The sequence below is a fragment of the Phyllobates terribilis genome, unplaced genomic scaffold (genome assembly GCF_046119375.1).
Source record: "Phyllobates terribilis strain yellow unplaced genomic scaffold, ASM4611937v1 Scaffold_1__5_contigs__length_1240528914, whole genome shotgun sequence".
NCBI lineage: Eukaryota > Metazoa > Chordata > Amphibia > Anura > Dendrobatidae > Phyllobates > Phyllobates terribilis.
This window is the reverse complement of record NW_027362761.1, coordinates 335,619,709-335,646,837: the sequence shown is the minus strand read 5'-3', so window position 1 is coordinate 335,646,837 and position 27,129 is coordinate 335,619,709. Positions and strand designations below refer to the sequence as shown.

At 44.1% G+C, this 27,129-nt stretch overlaps 1 protein-coding gene across 5 annotated transcripts in view; it reads left to right on the top strand.

Annotated features, from left to right (window-relative positions):
• Nucleotides 1–27,129, top strand: part of ADGRD1 (adhesion G protein-coupled receptor D1) — a 1,511,981-nt gene that overhangs the window by 536,455 nt on the left and 948,397 nt on the right. For all 5 annotated transcript variants that reach the window (XM_073676103.1, XM_073676100.1, XM_073676102.1 and 2 more), the window contains 2 exons: nt 16,208–16,281; nt 25,234–25,357. In XM_073676103.1, the coding sequence (XP_073532204.1) occupies nt 16,208–16,281; nt 25,234–25,357 (198 nt within the window). The remainder of the gene's footprint in view (nt 1–16,207; nt 16,282–25,233; nt 25,358–27,129) is intronic.

Here is a 27,129-nt window from a genome sequence, read left to right as displayed (position 1 = left end):
CGAGGATGCTGACCGAAGACTACAAAAAACGGGGATTTGGAGGAAGATTCGCTCTCGTGATTATTGTAAGAGAATTCGACCCATGGTAGGAGATCCACCCAGTATGAATGGTGGGCATTAACGAAGTGCCGGAGGTAACTGGTCAGGATCTGATTGATCCGCTCCACTTGACCATTGGACTGTGGGTGGTAAGCGGAGGAGAAGTCCAGGGTGACGTCTAGCAGCTTACATGTGGCTCTCCAGAAGCGTGAGGTGAACTGAACCCCACGATCCGACACGATGTGGAGAGGCAGGCCATGGAGATGGAAGATGTGGCGGATAAAGTCTTTAGCCAGCTCGGGTGCAGACGGGAGGCCTGGCAGGGGAATGAAATGAGCCATTTTGGAAAAGCGGTCAGCGACCACCCAAATGACCGTACAACCGGCAGAGACAGGGAGATCTGTTATGAAGTCCATAGCTATATGCTGCCAGTGGGCAGCAGGTACTGGAAAAGGAAGGAGGCAACCGGCTGGCAGGTGTCTCGGAACCTTGTTGCGGGCGCAGGACACACAGGCAGAAACAAAGTCTATTACGTCCTTGTGCAGGGTAGGCCACCAGTAGTGCCGGGTAATAAGCTGGAGGGTCTTTTTCTGACCGGCGTGGCCAGCTAGCTTAGACGAGTGACCCCAGTGTAGGATCTTCTCCCGATCAGGTACCGTTACGAACGTCTTACCGGGAGGGAGACGATTTAGACTCACGGGGGCCACCTGCATTACTCTTGCGGGGTCGATGATGTGTTTAGGCTCCTCCTCAAGATCAGACACCAGGAAGGATCGTGACAAGGCGTCAGCTTTGATGTTTTTGTCAGCCGGGCGAAAATGAAGAATGAAATCAAAGCGGGCAAAAAACAAGGACCACCGGGCTTGGCGCGGGTTAAGTCTCTGGGCGTTCTGGAGATAGGCCAAGTTCTTGTGGTCTGTGTAAATTATTACCGGGTGAAGAGCCCCCTCGAGCAGGTAACGCCACTCCTCCAGTGCCAGCTTAATGGCCAATAATTCTCGGTCTCCTATAGAATAATTGCGCTCAGAAGAGGAGAAGAGTTTGGAGAAAAAGCCGCAGGTTACCATTCTTCCGGAAGATGATTTTTGGGTAAGTACCGCCCCGGCTCCGGAGGAGGAAGCGTCTACTTCTAGGAAGAATTGTTTGTTGCCGTCCGGACGATGCAGCACCGGGGTGGAGGAGAAAGCCTGTTTTAAGGAAAGAAAGGCTTCCTCTGCTTCGGGCGGCCATTCTCTGGGATTATTTTTGGGAAAGAGGAGATGCTAACTAATAGTGATCACCAAAATGATAAAGAAAAAAATAAATAAATAGTTCTCTGGGATTAGTACCCTTACGGGTGAGCGCAGAGATAGGGGCAGTCCGGGAAGAGAAGTGCGGTATGAAGAGGCGGTAATAGTTGGCGAAGCCCAGGAACCGCTGAATAGCCTTCAACCCCTCTGGTCGTGGCCACTTCTGGATGGCAGACAGTTTCTCAGGATCCATTTGTAGGCCGGTCTGAGAGATTATGTAGCCCAGAAATGGAAGAGAGGTCTGCTCAAAGATGCACTTCTCATATTTAGCGTAGAGGTGGTTCTGCCTGAGCCTGAGCAGGACCTGACGAACATCCCTCCGGTGAGTAGGAAGGTCCGGAGAGAAGACCAAGATGTCGTCCAGGTACACCACCACGCAGGAGTAGAGAAGGTCACGGAAGATGTCATTGACCAACTCTTGAGAGACGGCAGGAGCGTTACAGAGACCGAAGGGCATTACAAGGTACTCATAGTGGCCGTCCCAGGTGGAACCTCTGAGCAACTATACAAGGGGGCGGTCCTTGTAAGGAAGCGGGTGGCTCCCAGGGAAGACGGGCAGGTAGTCACGGCAAGTGACAGGGACAGTCTCTGGGTAGAAGGGCAGGTAGTCACGGCAAGTGACAGGGACAGTCTCTGGGTAGAAGGGCAGGTAATCACGACAAGTGACAGGGACAGTCTCTGGGTAGAAGGACAGCAGGCAGGTGGCTGGTGAGCGCTCCCAGGTGAGCGGGCGAGAGTCTCTGGACAGGCAGGTGGTCACGGCAAGTGACAGCAGAACCTCCAGGTAGACTAGCAGACAGGTAGCAGGTGGACGTTCCCAGGTGAGCGGGCAAGAGTCTCTGGACAGGCAGGTGGTCACGGCAAGTGACGGCAGAGCCTCCAGGTAGGCTAGCAGGCAGGTGGCAGGTGAGCGCTCCCAGGTGAGCGGGCAAGAGTCTCTGGACAGGCAGGTGGTCACGGCAAGTGACGGCAGAGCCTCCAGGTAGGCTAGCAGGCAGGTAGCAGGTGAGCGCTCCCAGGTGAGCGGGCAGGCTGGTCCATAGACAGACTGACAGGTGTAGGAAGGCAGACCATCAGACCGCAGGCTTGGAAGCAGGTAAGCGGATATCAGGCAGGTATCAAGCAGGAATCTGGCAGGTGACTGGCAGGTTACAGGCAGGATTCTGGCAGGTGACTGGCAGGTTACAGGCAGGATTCTGGCAGGTGACTGGCAGGTAACAAGCAGGAATCTGGCAGGTGACTGGCAGGTAACTGGTAACGGGACCTGAGGGCTGAAGCAGAGTGAAGGCTTTGCAACAACATTGCTTGGGCACCTCCATCTTGGAGGAGGTGCCTTATATATGGAGAGGTCCTCCGGCCATTGGCCGGGGACTCCTTAGGGCGGCGCGCGCGGCCCCTTTAAGAGAGGGGGAGCGCGCGCACGCGCGCCCTTAGCACAGTGACCAGGGAGGAGCGCGCGCTGCCAGCAGAGCGGGAGGAAGACTCCCGGCATGGAGCGGAGAGGTGAGGGGAACAGCGTCCCTGCCTACCAGGAGGCAGGGACTCCGACGCTACAGGGACCTCAATCCGATTTTGTGACTGAGTTCTGGCCTCTGCTTTGCCTGACGAACATGGTCATCTTTCAGGGATTCTGTGCAGGTAGCTGCCTCTACAGGCTGGGGAACAGGAGGTCTTTGGGAGGACAGAACCTGGCGTGACGTCTGGACTGCCTCTTGAGGTTGGGAAGAGAAGTATTCTGTGGAGCATTGTCATCCTGTGTGGATTCTGTGTGGGCAGCAGCCTCTTCTGGCTGGGGAACTGGTGGGCTACCTACACGCATCACCCATCGGAACTGCTCCAGGATATTGGGAAGGGAAGCTTTAGCCGAAGCTTCAGGGTTAGGGTCATCGAAGACCATTAGAAAGGCCACCAGGAAGGTCAGAGACGATAGGATCCCATGCTTCCCATAGGGGGGTAATCCAATTCAAGGCATCACCCGCTAAGTAGGACATCATGAATGCTACTTTAACCCGATCAGTGGGAAAATGGTGAGCATAGAATTTGAAATGCAGCATACATTGCTCCACAAACGCACGGCTTTGTTTTGGATCCCCATAGTACCGTGGTGGATCCGCGGGAACGAGTGTTGATAGCTCCATTTGGACTGGTGCATAAATCGCCTGGACCTCAGATTGAGAAAATTTTTTTCCTTGGTGCACGTATTCACCAGACAAGAATTCAAATGTCTCCAAGAGCGAAGGGCTGTGGGGCTCAACGGGGACCATGGCCTGAGCAAACTGTTATGCACACACCCAGACTGACTGGCGTGAGCATGATTAATGATCCCACTGGACCATGAACCGAGGAGTGCCTGGAGGGGCATAACTAAGTATCAACTCGGTCCGACCAAGGTCACACGGCGGCTCAGTCGACTCCGTGAACCAGGGAGGAACCGAGCAGAGGGACCAGGTGCTACTCCAGGTCAGACCCCGGTCACAGCTGTTGACCCACACCGGGGAATGCAGGAACAGGCAGGTTAGGCTGGCATACAGACAGGTGGATACTGGCAGGCACGGCTGGCATGCAGACAGGTGGGTATTAGCAGACACGGCTGGTATGCAGACAGGTGGACACTGGCAGGCACGGATGGCATGCAGACAGGTGGGCACTGGCAGGCGCAGCTGGCATGCAGACAGGCGAGTACTGGCAGGTAGGAACACAGGCAGGATAGAGACCAGTACAGACTGGGACACAGGAACCGAGCCGCAGGTGCCGTAGACAAGCAGACAAGCAGAGCAGAGCAAAACCCGCATAAGCGGTAGACAAGCAGAGCAGAGCAAAACCCGCAGATATTGTAGACAAGCAGAGCAGAGCAAAACCCACAGATGCGGTAGACAAGCAGACCATAGCAAAACCCGCGGATGCGGTAGACAAGCAGAGCAGAGCAAAAACCCACAAATGCTTTAGACAAGCAGAGCAGAGCAAAACACCCAAGTGCGGTAGACAAGCAGAGCAGAGCAAAACCCGCAGATGCGGTAGACAAGCAGAGCAGAGCAAAACCCGCAGGTGCGGTAGACAAGCAGAGCAGAGCAAAGCCTGCAGGTGCGGTAAACAAGCAGAGCGGAGCAAAACCCGCAGATGCGGTAGACAAGCAGAGCAGAGCAAAACCCGCAGGTGTGGTAAACAAGCAGAGCAGAGCAAAACCCGCAGGTGCAGTGAACAAGCTGAGCAGAGCGAAACCACAGGTGCGGTGAACAAGCTGAGCAGAGCGAAACCGCAGTTGCAGTGAACAAGCAGAGCAGAGCGAAACCACCGGTGCGGTGAACAAGCAGAGCGGAGCAAAACCGCAGGTGCGGTGGACAAGCAGAGCGGAGCAAAACCGCAGGTGCGGTGAACAAACAGAGCAGAGCGAAACCGCAGGTGCGGTGAACAAGCAGAATCAGATACACACAAGGTACTTACAATGAAGTAGCGAATGTACACAAAACTCACAAACAGAAGTTCAGAGACAACGAGTTGGAGCTAGGTGCAGGTTCAGACACTGCAGGAAAAGCGAAGGTTCGGACATAGAGAGAAACAGGTAACGGGCTAGGACACAGTTCAGACAGAAACTGAACCAGGAATAAAATACAAGAACGAGCCTGGGAACTCAGCCCCCAGGGTGGCGGAGGCAGACTAGAAGTAACAGATACAGGTAACAGGCATGGGTATACAGCCCCCAGGGGCGGAAAAAGACAAGATACAGGACAGGACCTGGCAACTCAGTTGCACAGAACACACTGAATGAAAGTGTTGCTCAGGCACCCCCTACTGGGTGGAGGGGGTTTAAGTATCCAGTGACTCACAGCAATAGGCTGGGGAGGCATTAGGAGTGCTCACACAGTAACTATAGGAATCAGGCAGTAGCCGCGCCGCCGCCCTAAGCAATCAGACAAGAGACACAGCAGGTAATGGAGCAGAGTGTGCAGCCTGGATTGATAGGTAAGATGGCGGTCTTGCATGGTGGGAGGTGGTAAACCATGCCAGCACGCCGCCGGGGATGTTACACTGTGAACAATGTTGTCAGAGAATTACGTCACTTTTACGGACTGACAAAAAAAAAATACAAAAAACAAGCTGAAATGGAAAAAAGTTAAAAAACATTCTTTCCAGGGTGACTTGTAAATAAGGCCAAAGAAGTAAACTAACCAAGTTATGGACTGTGGAGCACATTTATGCGACCAGAATGAACACTCATCTGTAGCTGGTGATGATACCACCTAGCAGCACCTGTCCTTATTGTAAATGCATCTAACAGCATTATCGATAGGTAATAGAATAGATTTTAGATTTTTTTTGGGCAGCACCAGCAGCATGCAGTATAATGCAATAATATCTGGCTGGATCAGTGTAATGCGCTATCCATACTGGGATACCTCACCTGTAAAAGAATTTCCGATAAGACAGTTAATATTCTAGAATATAGAATCTATTTGAATTGTCCTTACCATTATTAAGGAATGTGTCTCCTATACTGTTATTGCATATGCAGCAATTTCAAGGGCTACCAAAAATTAGGATGAACTCCAATACACATCTGAAGAGACGTAAAAAAAAACATTGTAGGATCTTTCTTTAGTATAAAAACCAGACTCGCCAATGTAACCTCAATGTAATCACATTGTTCATCTCCTGGACCTCCTCCTCCTCTTCTTGTTCTGCCTCCATCTCCAAAATGACTACATCAGTCACAAACTGGAAGCACTGCAGCACTGCCTTGGCCAAGCGGCAACAGGCTGTGCTGAAGATAATATGCTTAATGCTTAGGTGACAAACCGCCCACAGCTGCAGAGTTGTTGAAAGCTGTAACACAGCAGCCTGATCTGTGTCTCTCACTGCTGAACATACAGCCAGGTATTGTCGTGTGTGACAATGGCCGGAACCTGGTGGCAGAGAAATGACAGACGGAGTAGATACGGTTTCCCTATGGTATGCCAGTCCTTTCACTGAGCTAAAGAATATGGCTGTGGTGAAATGCAACTCTCAACGATAAGCAGTGTCAGACTGAAGAATATTGGGCCCACTAGAGGATTTGATTCTGAGGGCCCACTTTTCTCTCCCGCTCAAGAGCCCCATAGCAGCTGCAAAGTTTGCGCTATCATGAACTCTCCTGATGGAGAAGCGAAGGCCCACCGGAGGAGTCTCCGGTTCTCTGGTGGGCCCGTCCAACCCTGCCGAGAAGCAGCCCTGGCTAAGAAAAGTCTGTGGGAAGGTTCCCGGACACACTATGGCTGCTTTTTTACTGTGGACTGACTCCAGCAATCTATAAGATTGCAATCTATAAGATCCCTTCACTGGCTCCCCATTGGCCAGAGACTTCAGTTCAAAACTGTAACCATGACATGCAAAGCCATCCACAACCTGTCTCCTCCATATATCTCTGACCTAGTCTCCCGGTACATACCTGCACGCAACCTCCGATCCTCACAAGATCTCCTTCTCTACTCCCGTCTTATCTCCTTTTCCCACTATCGCATATAAGATTTTTCCTGTACATTCCTTCTACTCTTGAACTCTGTACCCCAACATATCAGACTCTCGCCTACTGTTGAAACCTTTAAAAGGAAGCTGAAGCTTGAACTCTGTACCCCAACATATCAGACTCTCGCCTACTGTTGAAACCTTTAAAAGGAAGCTGAAGACCCACCTCTTCTGACAAGCCTACAACCTGCATAACCCTCGCTCCACCATACCGCTGCATGACCAGCTGTACCCTCATCTACTGTATCCTCACCCATCCCTTATAGACTGTTTGTTTGGCATGGTCCTCTCTGCTCTTGTACCAGTCAGTAACCTCTCTTCACATGTAAAGCACAATAGAATAAATGGCGCTATGATATACTACTTGTCAATTCTGGGTCAATTGATGGCACTTTCCTGGTGACTGCCCCTAAATTGATGTGTTTTGGCAGCTTTTGGTCCCATTTGAAGGTGTTGTGTATGCATTTGATTTTGGCATCCATTGAATCCAATGGCATTTGGCAATGTTTGGCGAATATTCGACAATAACTATGGCGGATATTGCAAAAACGGCGATTGTAATCCGAAAAGAATATTGAAATATTTGATCGTCTCCAATCAGAAACACCCTTAAAAAAATTATGTGGGTGTTGCATCATGGTCACCCTGGTGATATGGTGGTGGATGATGAGGAGAAGGAGGAGGGCAACATAAAATAGAACAATTCCTGAAGGGTATACCCATGCCTGGATGTGAAGGGGTGCATGGGAATAGACCCCCCAAAAAATAACCACTGGATTTCAGTTTATGTTTGATGCTATCATCTGGTGGTGTTGAGAAGTCTGGCCCAATGCAACCCTTGTTCATTTTTATAAGAGTCAGCCTGTCAGCATTTTCAGTTGACAGGTGGATGCGCCTATCAGTTGTATCAGTTAATGATGGTGGCACTAAAAACGATCTCTGACAAAACGCTAGCGGCCAGGACCTCCAAAGCGTAGAAAGACAGTTCATGCCACGTGTCCAGCTTGGATACCCAACAGCTGTAAGGCACAGAGGAATCATGGAGGATACTGGTATGGTCGCCAAAGTAGTCCTTCAGCATCTTCCAAAACTTTTCCCTCCTTGCCAGAGTACCCTGTGTATCAGGGCCTGGGCGCTGGGAGGGTCTGAGAAAACTGTCCCAGACCTTTGAGAGCGTTTTCCTGCCTCTGCCACATCTAGTTTGTGTCTCCCTCACTTGTACTCCTTGGTTGTCCAATGAACTGTCTGACTGTGACCTCTGCCGCCAGCATTGTCAGATGGGAATTTTTTTTTTTTTAATAATTCTTCAACAAGAGCCTGAACTTAATATCTCCAAAAATGAATTCCTTCAGTTTCCTCCCTCTACTAACCTACCTATACCTGACTTTGCAATTTCCTTTAGGTGGTGCCACTATAACTCCCACGCCGCACGCCTGCTGCTTTCATTCAACATGGAAAATCACTCACTCGCTCATGTCACCTGCATCTTAAAAACATCTCCACAATTCGACCTTTTTTCACCTTTGATACTGCAAAAACTCTTACTGTCACTCTTGTTCACTACTGCAACTCTCTTCTAATCGGTCTCCCACTAAACAAACTGTCTCCTCTTCAATCCCTTCTGAATGCAGCAGCCAGGGTTGTATTTCTATCAAGCCGCTTCTCTGACGCCTCTATCCTGTGCCAATCATTGCACTGGTTAGGTTAAACAATCACTACAGAATACAATACAAACTCATCTTTCTCACCCACCAAGCTGTCCACAGTTCTGCACCGGCCTATATCTCATCCCACATTTTTGTGTATCACCCCGCCTGTGCCCTCTGTTCTGCAACTGATGTAAGACTGACATCCTCCTTAATCAGAACCTCACACTTCCATCTCCAAGAATTCTCTCATGCCGTGCCAGTTTTCTGTAATGCCCAAAATGCATACAACGCAATGGTCACGGTAAAGGCAGGGGAACATAAAGTCGGCCTTGTGTGTCAGACTGCCAACAGTCAAGACTTCCCTGTTCTCACCAAGAGGACGACTGCCTATGTTCTCTTCCTCCTCCGCCTCCTCATTATCACCCAATCCGCGTTGAGATGAGGCTGGGCTGAGTAGCATCACCCTGTACAGTTCCTTGCTCCGCCTGCAATGCCTCCTCGTTAATTGTGTGCAGCGAGCGTTTCAGTAGACAGAGAAGCGGGATGGCATCATCGTCGCTCACCATCTTGGTGGAGTCCTCAAAGTTTTTGAGGACAGCACAGATGTCAGACATCCATGCCCACTCATCAGCTCTTATGTGGGGAGGCTGACCTGAATGCCGACGGACGTGTTGAAGCTGGTACTCAGCAACTGCTCTCTGTTGCTCAAAATCATTCCAAAATCTGCAACTTTGATTTCCAACGCATAGTCACATCGCACACCAGTCGGTGAGCTGGAAGCTGCAAACGCTGCTGAAGCCCTGCCAAAGCGGTGGAAGCTGTAGCTGACTTTCTGAAATGGGCACACACGCGGTGTACTTTCACGAGCCTCTCTGGCAGATTGGGGTAGATTTTGAGAAACCGCAGAACCACTAAGTTGAGGACATGGGCCAGGCATGGTACGTGTGTGAGCTTGCCTAGCTTCAGAGCCGCCACCACATTCTCTGATACAATTTTCAACAACTCTGCAATGGTGTTTATTGTTATTGGCACACACGAAGTTTAAGTAAATAATCTGGAATATGTCTTGAAAAAATAATCAAGTGATGGAGATGGAGGCTGAAGAGGAGGAGGAGGAGGTGGTGCAGGAACTGTAGAATGTAGGGGCAACACTGATTGACCCAGGGCCCGCAATCCTCTGCGTCTAGAGGACGTGTTCCATCCCAGGGTCCCGGCTTCCACAATATTAGCCCAGTGGAATGCGTCAGTGAGATGAACCATCCCTGGCCACATTCACTTGTCCAAATGTTTGTGGTTAGGTGGTCCTTCCACTTAAGTGCACTGGGGAGGGCACGGGTAATGTTCTGGGACCCGTACTTGTGGAAGGCGGAGACAATACCGGGAGAAATAGTGGCGGTTGGGGACACCCGGCCACCAACGCTATGAGGTTGTGGAAAGCTTCCACCTCCACGAGCACATTTCAAGTGCAAGCAAGCAGTCCAGAAATGTGGCAGTTTAGTATTGCGGCCAGTGGGTGGGTGGGTGGCATTCCTCCAATCTATCCTAAACTCTGTTGCCCTACTAATGCACCTGTCACTATTCCCTGGCCTCTCCTCTCTGTCAATCCTTTCACTCCCTCCCCATTGCCCAGAGACTCCAGTTCAAAACCCTAACCTTGGCATGCAAAGCCATCCACAACCTGTCTCCTCCATACATCTGTGACCTAGTCTCCCGGTACTTACCTGCATGCAACCTCCAATCCTCACAAGATCTCCTTCCATACTTCCCTCCTATCTCCTCTTCCCACGATCGCATACAAGATTTCTCCCGTGCATCCCCCCTTCTCTGGAACTCTCTACCCCACCATTTCTGACTCTCGTCTACTGTTGAAACCTTCAAAAAGCACCTGAAGACCCACCTCTTCCGACATGCGTACAACCTGCAGTCACCCTCACTCCTCCATACCGCTGCATGACTAGCTCTATCCTAACCTACTGTATCCTCACCCATCCCTTGTAGACTGTGAGCCCTCACGGGCAGGGTCCTCTCCTGTACCAAGCACTGTCACATTTTTGTTCAAGATTATTGTAATTGTTTTTGCGATGTAAAGCGCCATGGAATAAATGGCGATAATAAAGTAATAATAATGTGGTCCATACTCACATCTACTGAGACTGGACCATGTGGAACACAGAGTGGTGATGGTGGCAAACTGACTGGAAGCTTTATCTGCTATCCAACCAACAACCTTTTCACACCATTCTGACTTCAATAATGGTGTTCCGCGGCCCCCTAGAAATTGGGACAGGAAGGTAGTTCGACATGACGTGGGTGTTTGTTGTGCTCCCTCAGCAGGCACAGTTTCATTTTGCCCGCGGCCTCTGCATGCACTATCACCATCACCATAACATCCATTTCCCTGTGCCTTGACAAACATCTTATCCATTTTAAATGGAGTTTAATATTTGTCACGTTACCAAAAATGTCTGTATTATTACCGTAGTTATATAGGATCACGTCTGATGAGATGACCACAGTTTTAAGCAGTGACCTGGGAGTCAGAGATGCTTCCAGGGGTCTTACCCATGCTGTTCCCATGTCTTTTCAGCACTGTATGAATGTGTTTGATCATGTCTCACACACCACATAGCCAAATAATTTAGTAAAATGTTAAAATGACATTTCCCCGTGAATGCATTTTTCACCGTTGAAAACAATTCAAAAATGCAAAAACGCATCAAAAACGCTATGTGTGATCGTAGCCCAAGGCGTGGAGGAGCATTTTTGGTTATTTATTTTGCCTTATATACAAGTCATTAGCCTGGAAAGGATGTTCCTTAACATTTTTTCCCAGGAAAATCCATTTTGGTTTCATTTTTGTATGTTTGATTGTGAGTCCGTAAAAAGTAGCGTAATACTCTGACCACATTGCTGACAGCAGTGATCTGGGAGTCAAAGATACTTCCAGGGGTCTTCTCCATGCTGTTCCCATGTAATTTGAGCACTGTTCCCATCGATTTGGGCAATTTTTAGGCCCACTGCAGACCGCCGGGGGGAGCTGCCGGAAAAATGCTTGAGTTTCCGATAGACTTACATTGGGCTCGTTACTCGGACCAAGCACCCGAGCATTCCAATTTGCTCGACCCGGACAACGAGCACCCGAGCATTTTAGTGCACTCTCATCACTACTCACAATGTTTCATGTGTATGACTTCAGAAGGGCTTTTCAGGTGACATACTCAGCTATCACTGGTGGTTGGAGACAAGTTGCGGGAAATAACACATGTAAAAACAGATAGCCAAGGGGCCAAAAGAGAAATAGTCTTATTGCACTTAATGACGTCATTATTTGCGATTGTGAATGTTGTTCTTAGTATATGATTTACTCAGTCTGAAAAGTACTGTAAATTAGAGACTAGGATATAAAACTGTTATGTACACTTGTTTACCACAACACAGTTGACAAAAAAGAAATCATCTCAAGAAAATAAAAAAAAAATGACTTTAACTTGAAGCGTTTGACTTTACAATAACGTGAAGTGATTAAAATGCGTTATTTACAAGACGGACAGTGAACTTCTAGCAGTCTGCTTGAAAAGGCTATAGCCATCTCTCAAGATAAAGGCAATAACCCTTGTAAATATTTGCTTGGTATTTTCCTAAAATTATACCTCACGGCAGACAGTTAATTTAGCACACAAACACAGCCTAGTGTGACCCCTGTGCGAAGTAATGTTCCTCATACTTTTATCAGCTCTTCACATCTTGTCTTAATACAGTGGCTGCCCAGAGCAAAGGACTAAAAGGAAAGGATGCTTGTCTAAGATTTTATGAGAGCTTTTTCTGTTTCTTTGTAATATGTTGACTTTTCACTATCCCTAGGCAAAAGCTTTTAGGAAATCAACCTTATCTCTAATTTTGTTACAAGATGTTCTTATATTGCCTCTCTTTTTTTCCAGTGTAGTTTGTGCTTTATATTTGTCACTTTCCCACACAACAAAATCTTACTGGGCTTTATCTCCTGGTAACTGTTAATATTTCTATAACTCTTGCTTGTCTATTATAGTGGAAAAGGTCGACTTTTTTTTTGCATTGATTTTTATTACCACTGATTTGTTTTACACTAAAGTGATATTATAACAATAATTAGATGGGTTTTCCCTCAAGCAAAATACATTTTAATTAAATGCTCGCATGATGAAAACACGAATGTTGAAAAGAGAGGATGCTGGCATCTTAGGAGTTAAACCAGTCATTTTCACAGTTAACTCTGGTCCCCGTCATTGCAGCAGAACTTCAGATGTCATATGTGCTCATTGCAGGTGATGTGGGCGCATCGCCTGTGCTATAAATACATTGGTGTTAAGTTAAGGGATGAGTGGACCCATGGATGTTCGGGTTCGTCGGGTTCCACAGAACTGCAGTTCAAAGTTCAGTTCGGGTAGCAGGACTCTACTCGAATTTGAACCCGAACCCCATAGAAGTCAATGGGGACCCGAACTTTGGTGCAGTAAGGGCTAAGGGGCTGCAAAAATAATCAAAATGGGGGTAAGAGCAGGACAATTGCCCTGCATACAAATGTGGATAGGGAAATGACTTAAAGGGGTTTTCCTACTAACAAAGTTCATTTCAAAGTTGATTTTAAACAATACATCTTGGAATAAAAATAATTTCCATGAATTGGATATGTTAAAAAAATGTTCCTGTGCCATTACACAGTACACACCAGGTGCACATTTATAAGATTATCTCAGCCCAGGAACATTTTTTATTAACACATCCAATTGAGGAACTTATTTTTATTCCAAGATTGATTGATTAAAGTGTATTTTGTTTGTGGGACAACCCCTTTAATAATAAAGCTAAGAAAATAGACCATTTGGAATCATCTTTAGAAGAGGTCTTATCTCACAGACATAAAATATAACTTTTCTCCAAACTAGACGTTATAAAGAAGACAAGAAAATGAATACATGATTCAGTCTGTTGGTCAGTAGTTGAATGACAATCAGTTACTAACTTCATTCAGCAGGAACATACACAGAGCCAGAAAAGGATGGAAATAAATGGAAAACAAGTAGGTGTAAGGTGTATATAAATGATTGGCCCCGCCATGGTACAAAAAGTGCCTGTACTTGGTTTGAACAATCATTCTGTGCTAACCCTTACAGCCAGAGTGCTCCCTATACAATTTACAGCTAGAGAACCCTCAAAGTCATGACAATTATTGTGTTTCACATAGCAGAGACAGAATGACAGCCTTTGCTGCCATAATAGTGAAAGCTCTAAGCCCTCATTACTAGGGACAGTCTCAGTGCTTCCATCAATACCAGCCACAGCGTTCCGATTGGTGCCATGAGACACATCCCTCCTTCTTGGTGCCATCAGCCCATAAGATTTATCGTTTCTTGTTTTTGTGCTGCTTCTCTAAGTGCAGGACCTTAAGAGCCTACCGTCAGCTCCCAAGCATCTCTCAGGTCCTGCAGAGTGAGGAACTGTGGTCAAATGCTGGCACTGCTTTCTGACACATCTTTCTCTGCCATTTAGGTTTTATTGCTCTCAATAGGAGAAACAAAATAAAAATCTAGTCAATATGATACCTTTTAATGGCTAATACAAATACCATTGGGACACAAAGACCCTGCCTAATTTCCAATGGTTGCAGGCCGCACAAAATGACTTAGGAATCTAAGAATTTGCATACCTGATTGAGGCATAAAAATCATTTGTAGTTTCACTTTTTCTAGAAAACAACCCCTTTCATTTATGTAATAAAGTATATCTACCTGTCTTATAACCTTTCCAATGTACAGTATCAAAAAGTCTAAGTTAGCGGAAAGGGAGTATGTCTGCTCTGGCAGACTCTACAAGGTTTACTTGCAGTCTGCAAACATAAACACAGAGATCTGCTTAGAAGTTAAAAACATAAAACTAAACAATATTTTTTCAAAATCATTTTCATATATATATTTTTTATTTTAAGAGGACCTGTCACCAAGTCACAAGTGGTCAGTTTTTGCTCTGATTTTATTCCCGCTGCTCCCCTGAATATTCAGTATTTTTCGTTTTTAAAATCCGCCATATGGTTTCAGAGATATACGACTTTTTCCTAATGCAGATTTTTATGGTCTTTACCAAGGGGGCGTGGCTTATAGGATTCTTTGGGGGCGTTTCTGTAGGCTGCTCTGTGTTATTACCCTATGATCCATGCTTTCTTTTAAAGACCATATAAAGTAGCACAAAATAATAAAGCCCATATCTCTGGAACTGGATGGCGGAATTATAAACAGACAAAAAAAACAGAATACTCAAAAGAATAGAGGGAGAAACATAAGAGCAAAAACTGATCACTTTTCATCTGATGACAGGTCCTCCTAAAATGCATTAATACGTTATTCACACCCAGCTGTCTCCCACGATCATAGAAGAGCTGAAGCTCAGCACTTGCGTACCGGACAGTTTCTTTCACCGCCATGAAGCGCATACCACTTATAAGGGGGAAAAACCTGACGGCTTCCCTTTAACCAAACAATGCACAAACAATTTAGCTAAAGCGATGTTAGAAATTGTTTTAGAAGAATAAACTCTTATCTTAGCATCCTGCAGTCATGTAATCTGTAAGCGAAAAATCATACAGATGTTCCCAACCTGCTGATATTTATAACATATGATGACCATCGCCAATGCTATATTCCTTGAAGATGTATTCCTTCCCAAACAGCTGGATAGGTTAATGGACTAAAACCACATATTTTGCCATATGACAGAAAGTGGAAGGCGTTATATAAAGCTTGCCGGTGTCTTGTCATAAAATCAATGACAGGAACACAATCAGAAGTAGCTCACAGATGAACTTTCATGCTCAGTTAAACCAAAGAAACATATTATTTTAAACAAAAAGCCAATTTGTTCTCCATCGAGAATCCGCTGGTGTTTTCTCTTAATAGGAAACGATTGCAGATCAATGTTTTTAAATGAAAAAGTTCTCCATTGCTTTATCCTGCTGTAGCTTTATTCTTCTGACATATTTAGCACTGCGACGCTTCCTATAATTCTTCTTTGTATAGTGCCAGCTGGTTGACAAATTTGTTTGCAGAGTAAAAAGGTTTTGGCTGAACGACTTCAGAGTTAATTGTTTGAAAAATTTAGAGTTTTTTATTGCTTTGTTTTATCAGTGGCCCCAATTGACTCTACAGTGACACTAGATGACAAAACAAGACCGTGAAAGGCTTCCTAATGTTACAATCAAAGCATTACTCTTGCTCTTTTGATCTCCAATTAAATATAATCAGTTGTCTTAATGTATTTTATTCCTTTAATATAAACATCATTTACAGAGAACAAACCTTTGCTGTGTAGATTATGTAGTCAGTAAGATTCCTTGCATTTGCCACCGCATTTTCTTAAGGCCCATTCACCCATAATCGAGCGCTGGTTGGTTATATAAAAGTTGACTTGCGCTCATTTTTAGCTCGTTCACACAGGCCAATACAAACCATATGGAGGTAGAACAATTGTTAATCCACTTGTCCTGTCCCCATATAGCATGAATACGGTTGGCATTGTTGGCACTAGGAGATGTAGTGCAGAGTCTGATGAGACTTTTTATGTTCAAACAGCCGACCAGTGATAGATTTGCTTACACAAGTAGATGATCAGAAAATGGTGTTCCAGTGAATGCTCGTTTGCTGATTATCGTGCAAATAATTTATGAATGTTTTTTTCTTTACCATAGTGTTCTTTACTTTGCAGGCTCAGCCACTCTATATAGAAGCAGTCAACAATAGTAATGAAGTATATCTGTATTGCGCCTTTCTGGACTTCAGGTTAGTAATTAGTCTCATCCTTTTTCTGTATGACTTGATGTAAGTAACCTCTCTGTACACATTCAGAGGAGGAAATTCTATTAAAGAGAACCTATCAGCATGGTTTTTCAATGTAAAGTAAATACACGGCTGTAGTACTATTTAAATTGATAAATTTGGTGAAGAAATATGCTTTGTTGTTCTTCTTTATCCCCTTCACCCCTGAGCCTGTTTTCACCTTCATGACAAGGCCAAATTTTACAATTCTGACCAGTGTTTATGTGGTAATAACTCTGGAACGCTTCAACATATCACAGTTAGGGTTGAGCGAGTATGTTCTGTCCGAGTATGCTCGGGCGAGCTCCGAGTATTTACAGCTGCTCGGTGATATGTTTGAATCGCTCCCGTGTGCATGATTTGCGACTGTTTGACAGCTTTATTACATATGAGGAATGTGTAAGAAATAGACATTCCTCGCATGTAATAAAGCTGTCAAATAGTTGCAAATCATGCACACGGGAGCGATTCAAACATAACACCGAGCAGCTGTAAATACTCGGAGCTCGGCCCGAGCATACTCGCCGAAAAGGTTAACAGAACATACTCGCTCAACACTAATCACAGTGATTCTAAGACTGTTTTTTTTCATGCCACATTGTACTTTATGTTAGTGGTAAATTTAGGTCAATGTTTTTAGATTTATTTGTGAAAATATCTGAATTTTGGCAAAAATTTAATTTTTTTTCCAATTTTCAAACTTTTAACTTCTAAGCCCTTAAACCAGATAGTTATAGCACACAAAATAGTTAATAAATAACATTTTCACATGTCTACTTTACATCAACCTAATTTTTGAAGCCTAATTTTTATTGTTAAGAAGTTTAAGGGTTAAAAGTTTATGAGCAATTTCTAATTTTTCTAACAAAATTTACCAAAAACAATTTTTTGTAGGGAACACATCACATTTGAAGTGACTTTAAGGGACGTATATGACAGAAGAGTGACACCATTTTAAAAACTGTACCCCTCAAAGTGCTCCAAACCACATTACAGAGCCCCTGATGTGCCTAGACAATGGAAACCCCCACAAGTGACCCCATTGCGGAAACTACACCCCTCAAGAAACTTATCTTGAGGTGTGGTGATCACTTGTAACCCACAAGTGCTTCACAAAATTTTTCAACGTCAAGCCATGAAAATGAAAAAATACATGTAATTTTTTATATTACAAAAAATGATAAGAAAAATGTAAAAATTCTTCCTCACACAGTCCCCCCACTTGCAACCCCCCATGAGTAACATCATTCACTTTCTCTCACAGCCCCCAAGCATGCAGCAGCATCATCATCACCTCCTTCTCTGCACAGCCTCTCAGCATGCAACCCCACTCAAGTAATATCCCCCCTTTTCCACACAGACCCCCAGCATGCAACCCCACAAAAGGAACATTAACCCCTTTCCTGTGGAAGCCCCCAATAAGCAGCCCCCAAAATACATCTTCAGACCATTCACACTTAGTCCTATGTCTTCATTGCCATCTTCAAAGATCTCCATTGTGCAGCTCCTCAGTCTCTCTCAGGATCTCGCACAAACAACTCATCTCCAGCAACCACAGCACAATGCTGCTTCCTGTTATCAGCTTTGAACTGGAGGATGAGGCCACGCCCCTTCTTGTGACATCATCCTCTCACAGGGGCAGCTCCTTTCTAGACAACATCCTCCTGGTGCCCCAGCGAGGTAGTCGTGGGCGAGCTGTGACACCTGCTCGCTCTAGCACCTCCCAGACAAAGTGTGTCCTCCCTCTGATGTGCTGCAGTGTATGTGGTGCTTTCCACTTACTTCTGACCAGCCAGTCGCATCTGTCTACAGGCATTTCTCTTCTAGAACCAGGACTGCAATAACCTCAGAGGACACGAGGTTCATAACAATAACTGGGACTTTACTTGGGGAGCAGGAATATGTACAAGATTTACAGGCAGATATAATGGATAAGGCCCAATGGATTGTAATTGTTCCCACTGGTATTTGACATGATTTCAGCCCTGGTTCCCAATTTAGGTGAAGCATCTCTGTTGCCTTATTCTCTAGCCCTAGAGGATCTTCCTCGCCAATGACAGTATATCTGGATCCTAGTTCTCCCCACATCTTAGGTTTGAGTCCTGACTTCTTCTGCAGCCTGCAGACAGAATGTGCCCCCAGCTAATCAATGACTCCCTTGAGTTTCCCAGGCTGGCTAAGGGGACTCTCGTGGAGGGATGCTTCTCCTTGGTGATCCACTGTCGAGGGTATGGGGCTCACGTCTGCCCTAGCAGCCAATATACCAAGGCTGCCTGTACTGTTTCAAGTACTATATCTCACTGATGCTTCACTTCCTGCTCCTGTAAACTAACCAGAGGTTTCCTACAGTGCCCACCCTCTATGGGCTGTCCTCCCACATAGTTAACTCCCTCACTGCCCTAAATACCTGCAATGCTACTGGCAAACTCAACCTGTCATCTGCATTCGGGACAGTGGCATCTTGTGGCTGGTTACCAATACTACAGCCCACAAGGAAACATATCAGGGACAAAGCATTTGTTCACATCCTGTACTCAACCATAGCACTGGGTTCCCTCTCCCTCTCCTGGGCTGGATTATCACAGCTAACCCCTTAACTGGACCTAACTGAAGCCCAGCGAGATCTAGCTCTTGGGAACATGCTTTTTGACCCTTTTAGTGCTCTAGAGGGAAGCTACTCCCCTCAGCATTACTGCACTGTCACTGCTTGCACTGAGCGGTGACACGGGGAAATTGGAGCTTGCAGCACTGCTGTGAGCTTTAAGAAAATGGCATCGATCTCCTCCCACAGCTGGAGGCAGCCATAATGCAGGATATGCGGTCGGACAGCGACTGCAGACTCCTATATACAGGGGCATCCGTACTTGAGGTGTGTAAGTGTGGTGCTCAGACACTTACACACCAGCAAATGGCATCCCCCAGTGGCTGAAGATAAAATTATTTAAAAAAAACAGTTAAATGAGTTCATTTAATTTTGTATTAAAGATATTGATTATATAATTAATAATCATTAATACAAAAATAAAAAATCTGCAGCAGTTATTGTGAAAATGATGCGATTAAGTTGCACATTTCAGCCTTTGTGTAGCAATGGGGGAAAATCCATTGTAAAATCCGCCACATAAATTGATTTATATATAATGTGAAAAGTTTACTGCTGATTAGTCTATGCTGTAGGTATTCTCTGCAGTGCGGTGCAGTTTTTTAAATATATCATACAAAAGACTACTACTGTAAAATACAAGTAAAGGAATTATAACCATAGGCAGAGTAAATGTCCCATTTGCACTGAATTAATATAAAGACTAACTTAGGAAAAAAGTGTGCTGGGAATATGTTCAGTATGAATAATGTAAATCTTTATTAATGAAGTTAGAAATAAAAAAGGGGGAATAAAAAGAATAAAAATCCAACATAGCAATCACAGATATTCAAAAGGTGGTGAACACCAAAGAAAAATAGTTGACCTAAAGATGTTAAAAGATACTTATTAGGTAAATAATGTGAAAAGTACGTGGATGCCTAAATCGGGTAAAAAGAAGTAGTGGTGAATAATACCAAAAATCAAAATGGTAAGTATATAACATGGTACATATCACAAAAGTGCATGAGAAATCAAAGATGAAACATAAATAAGATAGAAATGAGGTTAAAGTGGTAATACTATTTAGACATCCTAAATAACGCAAGTACATATAAAGTGCAAAAATGCAAATAATGATCAGGACGGGTAATAGACAAAGTGCATGAATGCTCATCCACCAACCACTCTTTTTATTCTTCCTATTCCCCCGTTTTAATATTTAACTTAATTAATAAAGATTAACATTATTTATATATTATTTATATCTTTTTTTCTTTATTGATGTTTACTGTAAAACACAATAGATTTCCTGTACAGGAACAGGACAATTTCCTGTACAGTATTTGTCCCCCATGAAACCTAACCCTAAAAATCTCCTAGCCTGTATTGAAATACAAACTGATGCCTTCATGACAGCTCTTTACACTATGTGTAACATCAATACATCCATGATATAGGAAAAAGATGGTACTAATGCATCGCAAAAGATGCAGATAAACATGGTAGCATCTAAGTGGGGTTCGGCAACCAATGGTAAAGGTAAGAGTTCTAAAATGCCATAAATGGTTGTGTTTTGTGGCAGAAAACTCTAAAGCCCTCTATGGCTTACACTAGCTCTAATTTTCAAAGCCACATGAATATCTTGTTGTAAGCAGTAGATGTGGCAGACTCAGCACAGATGCAAGAGATTTTGTGATTGTGCTGCCTGGAATCGGCCAGCATACAGAAAGGGAAGCAGTCACTTGGGTAAATCACATGAGTGTCGCATGGTGATTCCTAGTGACTCAGAGGTCAACACATGCTGTCTGTGGGCAGCAGTAGGTCTTCAAACGAAAAGCTTAGGTAAGCAATGGAGTGGTTAATAGTTTCCTCTCGCAAAGCACAACCATTTATAGTATCTGAGAAAATTTACCTGGAAATGGCCAACCATTTTAATTTTGTCCATGAAAAAATGTCTCACTTGACAATAGAGATGAGCAAACCCGAAGTGTAAAGTTTGGGGTTCGTACCAGACACTAGGTGTCCGATGTGGAACTGCAAACATGGACTTCTCCCGGAAGTCCGTTTTAGTGTTCCAGTGTTCGAAGAAGAGAGAGAGGCTTTTGCAGCCCTAGCCCTTGCTAAGACCATTCTACAGCACCAAAGTTTGGGTCCCCATTGACTTCTATGGGGTTCGGGTTCTTGTTCGGGTGGAGTCCTGGTACTCAAACAGAACTTTGGACTAAAGTGTGCTCGAACCCAAACATCCACGGGACCACTCATCCCTAAATGACAACTAATAACTGGTATACGCACATATAGTAATAGACTAAATGCATTTTCAGTTAATAATAGGGTTGCTTATTAAAATATTTCAGTATTTGGAAAATGTTAAGTATAATTATTAAGTAACAATTTAGTGAAACATTTGAGCAAAATCTGGAGGATAAAAAACAACAATTGAACTCGCCTTTTATACTTGTAGTGAGATTGTGCACATAACTGTAAATGCAACAGATAAACCAAGACAATAGGTTGAATAATCTGGAATCCTGATTCCCAATCTGATATCTTTAAAGGGGTTGTCCACTGCTTTTATATTGATGATGACCTTTTCTTACCAGAGGTGATATTGTAATAGTTGATCGTTGGGGTCTGGGTGTTGGCCACCCACCAAATAGCTGCTATAATCTCTGGACGGATATGAAAAGAGATGATAGAGAAGACAGTGATGAACAGAGGAACACTGCAGAGCTATCACACAGTGTAGTGTCCGCTGCTGTGTACTGCAGATCAGCTTCTATTCTCTTCAGTAAGAGCTGATCTACAGCCACTCAACAATATTATATAAAAACAATTATATAGAAGGAGCAAAAAACAATGAGAGAGTGAGAGATGACGAAAGAGGAAGAGAGAGGGAGAGAGGAAGAAAGAGGGACAAAGTGTGAGAGGAAGAGAGAGAGATGGAGATAGAGGTAGAGGGGGGAGAGGTAGAGAAATGAAGAGAGAGGGAGAGAGAGACAGATAAAGAGACAGGTAGAGATGTTGCTGAAGCCCATGCAGCGTTCTGTGACAGACACAATCTACTATAACGTGTAAAATGAGTTTTAATCAAATTGCCCATTATTGGAATTTGACAGGACCTGTGGAATTCAGGAAATTCTACTCAAATTATTTGCGTGTTGAATCAATTTTGTCATCTCTAGTTAGAATCCATTAACCAAATACTACCCGAGGAGACTTACAAAGCTCAGCATAAATGAGTACACCCCCTTTGAATAAGTAAAATTTTATTGAATATCTTAATAAACACAAGAACAATTTCTAAAATTTTGTCAAGACTGAGTTTCATAGAACACTTTTTTACATGAAAGTAAGGTAATAAATTAATAATACAACTTTCATTACCAAATCTTCAGTTTTATCCAAATTATTTGATGCAAAAATGAATACCCCCCACATGAGAAAAACTACATCTAGTATTTTGTATGACCACCATGATTTTTAAGGACAGCACCAAGTCTTTTAGGCAAGTTGGCGACATATTGCAACAGCTATCTTTTTCCATTCTTCAACAACGACCTCTTTTAGAGCCTGGATGCTGGATGGAGAGTGATGCTCAACTTGTCTCTTCAGAATTCCTATGACGACGGTGGGTGTGGACCCACTGCACCACTGGCCGGGCTTACCCTGGAGAGGCATAACTAAGTGACTACCTGGTCTTCACTAGAGGCTCTGATGGTGAGGATAGGCTTGGGCCATTTGGGTAGGCACCAGGTACCACTCCAGGGCAGTCCCCAGACCTGCAGCAGCTGACAAATGGGTCAAGGCACAAATACAAGGCACAGACGTGAAGACAGAGAAGTAGTCAGACAGTCAGAGCACAGGTTCAAAAGAAGAAGCCGGGGTCAGGAGCAGAGAGGTCAAACAAAACAAGAAAACAAGCGGGGTCGGTAACAGGAGAGACAAAACAATAATGCACCTTGACAAGGAACTAGAAACAAACTGCAACTAGGACCTAAGCTCAGGCAAGGTGTGAAGGGAGGAGCTGCCTAATATATCCACTGCTGGCAGGGGATAGACCAGGGAAGCAAAACTCTGCAGGACACAGTGGTTTTAAATCTCAGCAGAGTCAGGCCATGCCTCCATATAGCTGGGTGGAGCAAACAGAAGGATATAGCAGTGCTGGAAGTGCTGCACAAGGCAGCTCAGGGAGATGGACTGACACTGGGAGGAGCAGAGTGTGCATGCAGTGAGTGGGATGGCACTTATAAACCGTGCGAGTCACCGACATGACAATTCCCCATAGGTGTTCGATTGGATTCAGATCACGAGGCATACTTGGCCACTGGATCACTTTCACCCTGTTCTTCTTCAGTAATGCAAGTTACATCATTAACCTCACTTTCATGATATGGGTTAAAAAATGTTCTTTGAAACTCAGTTTTGTCAAAATTTTGGAAATTGTTCTTGAATTCAGTGAGATATTGATTAAAATCTTACTTTTCAAAGAGGATGTACTCATTTATGCTGAGCCCTGTATATCTACTATGTATCTGCTATACATAATATTGAATTTATGGTTATAAAAGTTTATGGAAAGCTGGAAAGTTTTTCAAGCACTGATGACGGGTATCAGTATGACGACAAAACAAAGCAGCTCTAAACAGAAGAGTCATTATTCGAGGATCAGGTCCATTTTTGAATAATAAATATAGAATAGCAAAATACAAGAGCAATTGTGAAGCAGAAGCCGGGCTACAAGGATTTGCTTAAATGCAGTCACAGTTTTATAAATGACATATTATAATGAAATTGTAGAAATAACAAAAATGACAAAGAACTACAATCATAGAAGCATGTTGGGGTTAATAGGAGTATGGAAGAATAGAAGTAATCATGGGAATCCCTGCTGAAACTTCATAGCGATCATTTGTAATTTGCAGGGAAACCTGAGAGCAAAAGTTCATGTCCCCTGCAGTGCTACCACAGAATAAAATAGGAATTACCTAGTGAAATCAACCTTTTTCTAGCTTGCAAGCTAATTTCAACTGTAACTGGTATTGGGTATTCTGTGTATTAATAGGAAACAATTGTCTATTAGATCTGCCCAAGTCATGTAGCTCTTAATCTACTGTTAGCTGGCAGTGACAAAGTGTTAGTGAAGTTTTAGTGATACTATGACATTACCGGTGCCACTACCCAATACCCTGAGCCTCTGGTTGTGAACCTCTGTGTAATTCATGGGCAGACTGGGTTTTCTTCATCTATTTGATGAATGTCCCAAATAAGGAACTCCCCTCTTTTACCTAAAACAGGCAATCCCTTGGGACTACTTGTCGTAAATTCATGGCACTATCGATTAATAGTTAACACAAATAGTTATAAATGTATAGCACAGGCAATGAGGCCACATTATCTGCAATGGGCACATATGATATCTGAAATTCTGCTTCAATGGCGGGGACCAGAGTTAACTGGGATACTGACTGGTTTAACTCCTAAGATGCCAGCATCCTCTCTTTCAACATTTGTGCTTTCGTGATGGGATAATAGGAGCTGGGCGTCTACTAAAGGTCCCCAAGATTGCCATGTTTTGTAAAGCTATTAGGTACTGCAAATGTACTGTATTACAGTGTGTTATACTGCATAGTTAAAGGGGTTATCCAGAACTTTGTTTGTTTGTATGCGTGGGGCTAAGAACTTACCAGCATGTAGTTGCTGGTAAGTTCTGGCTCAGGTGGTGGCTCTCCTGCTTCCTTTGATCTCAAGTCAACAGAGCAGCTCTTTATCTTCTGGTCTGCTCTGTCAAAAGGTTGTCCCTGCCAATGTCATGCTGTCTGACAGCCAGCCCCTCGCAGTTAGGCAGTGGGAACCAGCTGTAAATGATTTTCTGATGGCTCCTTTGTCTGAAGTCACACATCATAGAGGCTATAAGTCAAGCAGGAAGAGGCAGTGCTGAGGCGGTAATAGAGCTGGAGTGACAGAGGCTTCAGATTTACATCATCATTTGCTTATCATTTAAAACCCTGTTTTCCCAGCAACAGAGAAACGGACTGGCCAAGTAAAGGTATTAATGGGCTTATCTTTGAAAAAGCTACATGCACATATAGTTTGGATGATGAAATCCTGCTGACAAATTCCCTTTAAAGATTTAGGAAAATTTTGTGTTTTTCCTTTCTCCCCCCCCCCCCATCTAGACTGCAGATATCAGTAACAATCCATAATACAGATGTCACACAAATCTAAACTCTTCATCCATGTTTAATATCCTTAGTCTTCAGGTTCTTTTCTTCATGACTGATATACTTCAGTAGATTACAGTGAACACTCTTTTACTCTTTTTCTTGCAGCTCCGGTTCAGGTATTTGGTCCAATGAAGGATGTATTCGTGTAGACGGAAACTTGAATTACAGTGTTTGTCGCTGCAATCATCTCACTAACTTTGCCATTTTAATGCAGGTTGTGCCTGTCTCGGTAAGTACACATTTGAGATTATTTTAGAATGGTATATTATTTTCCACAATTTTAGAGATGCCTTGGCCTTGGATGTTAATGGGGAATGAGTATTTGATTTCCCTAAAAGGGGCAAGTCACCTCATTCTAAATGATTAAAATTGCCAATTGCTTGCAATTCACTTGTTAAAAACCATCTCCATTCTTAAGAAAGGAGGGATTATTAATTGTATTGTTTGCCACTTGTTGCATAGTTTACCGAGCACTACTGCAGTCTATTAGCTATGGCAGTTCTCTTAGGCAATGAGGGCAATGTTTAGAAGCTCTTTACATTAGTAAAGCTAGTTTAATTACTACTGCACTCCTCTGATTCTGCAGACGCAAAGCTGACATTGCTTGCAGCATAACAGATTGTACAGTTTACGTTTGTGGCGTTACAATGCTGCTGGTCTGAAGTGTCAATCCTGCTGGAGCGCACCATTCCTCTGCAAGCAGGAAGTCATGAAGCAGGGGAGCTATGTGCTCCTGATTGAGACTATTGGAAAATTTAATGTTGCAGTTAGGTTTCTTTTCAAATACTCCTGTTTAGCTTCTTTAAGAATGGTATACATGGTTACATGGTTATCCTGTCTATTATTCCGAAGTGCACAATATAAGACTTAGAAGGACAAAAATCTGATCTGAAAAAAATCCCACTTTATTTAGTTGCATAGATTACAATTTGAATGGCATGTCATATGAAGAGGCTGATCATGATATGAAAACAAACAAACCAAAAAATAACATTGTCTATAGTTTTTTTTAAAGATAGATATAACACAAAATCTGATTTAAATAATAGATCACTTTCTGACGATACCTTCCCTTTATAAAAAAAAAGTTAGTTCTATCTGAAAAGGACTGTTCACCCATTGTGGGCAGATGAGAGGGGGCAATTGCTGAAAAAAACGAAACGTTTTGCCACTATTTCCAAAAGTTGTGGCGGAAATGTTGTGGGTTTGTTGCAATTGCAATTGAAATAGTGTTATGTTTATAAATGGGCTGAGTTTAATATTGAAGCTCATTACAATTCAAAGAGCGCACCCAGGCACTGCCCAGACACTGTGGTCATGCATGGCTGAGCACAAGCAGTTTCAGTGTGCACAAGCACATGACAGCGGACTTTATGCAGCGCACATTCTGGGAAATGAGCTCTGTCAGTCCGAAGAGGGGAAAGCCTCCGACACGCAAAGTGAGGGGTGTAACAGTGTACAGAGCTCCTGGTCGTGCCAAAGGTGCACTGAAGCCGGGTTAAACTACAAGTCTGAAGACTTGTGAATCCTCACATTGCACACTGCGTGCGGTAAGGATTCTCCAGTGTCGGTGCCAGGGATGGCGGTCGCATGACTGCAAGTATGTGATAGGCTTACTCCTGTCCACATTCTGACTAGATGGATGAGGCCTCGGTCAATACAAATGTATAAAGCGAGCCAGGAAACAGTCTAGTCAGAATGTATCCGGGATTATGCATATTGCATACTTGCGGTCACGTGACCGCCATTCCCGGCACTAACACTGGAGATTCACAAGTCTGCAGTCATATAGAGTGACTGCGGACTTGTAGTTTAAAACTGGACAACCCTTTTAAAATACATTTTGTGGGTGACAGATTCCCTTTCAACTTCTCTCATGAAATAATGGCTGGAGTTTACTAGTGATCTCAGTTAAAAAGACTTTGTTCATATGTTATCTAGAAACTATTGGCAATAGTCCATTGTGCTTGGGGAAGGCTGTATGGAGTGGTCTCTATGTGA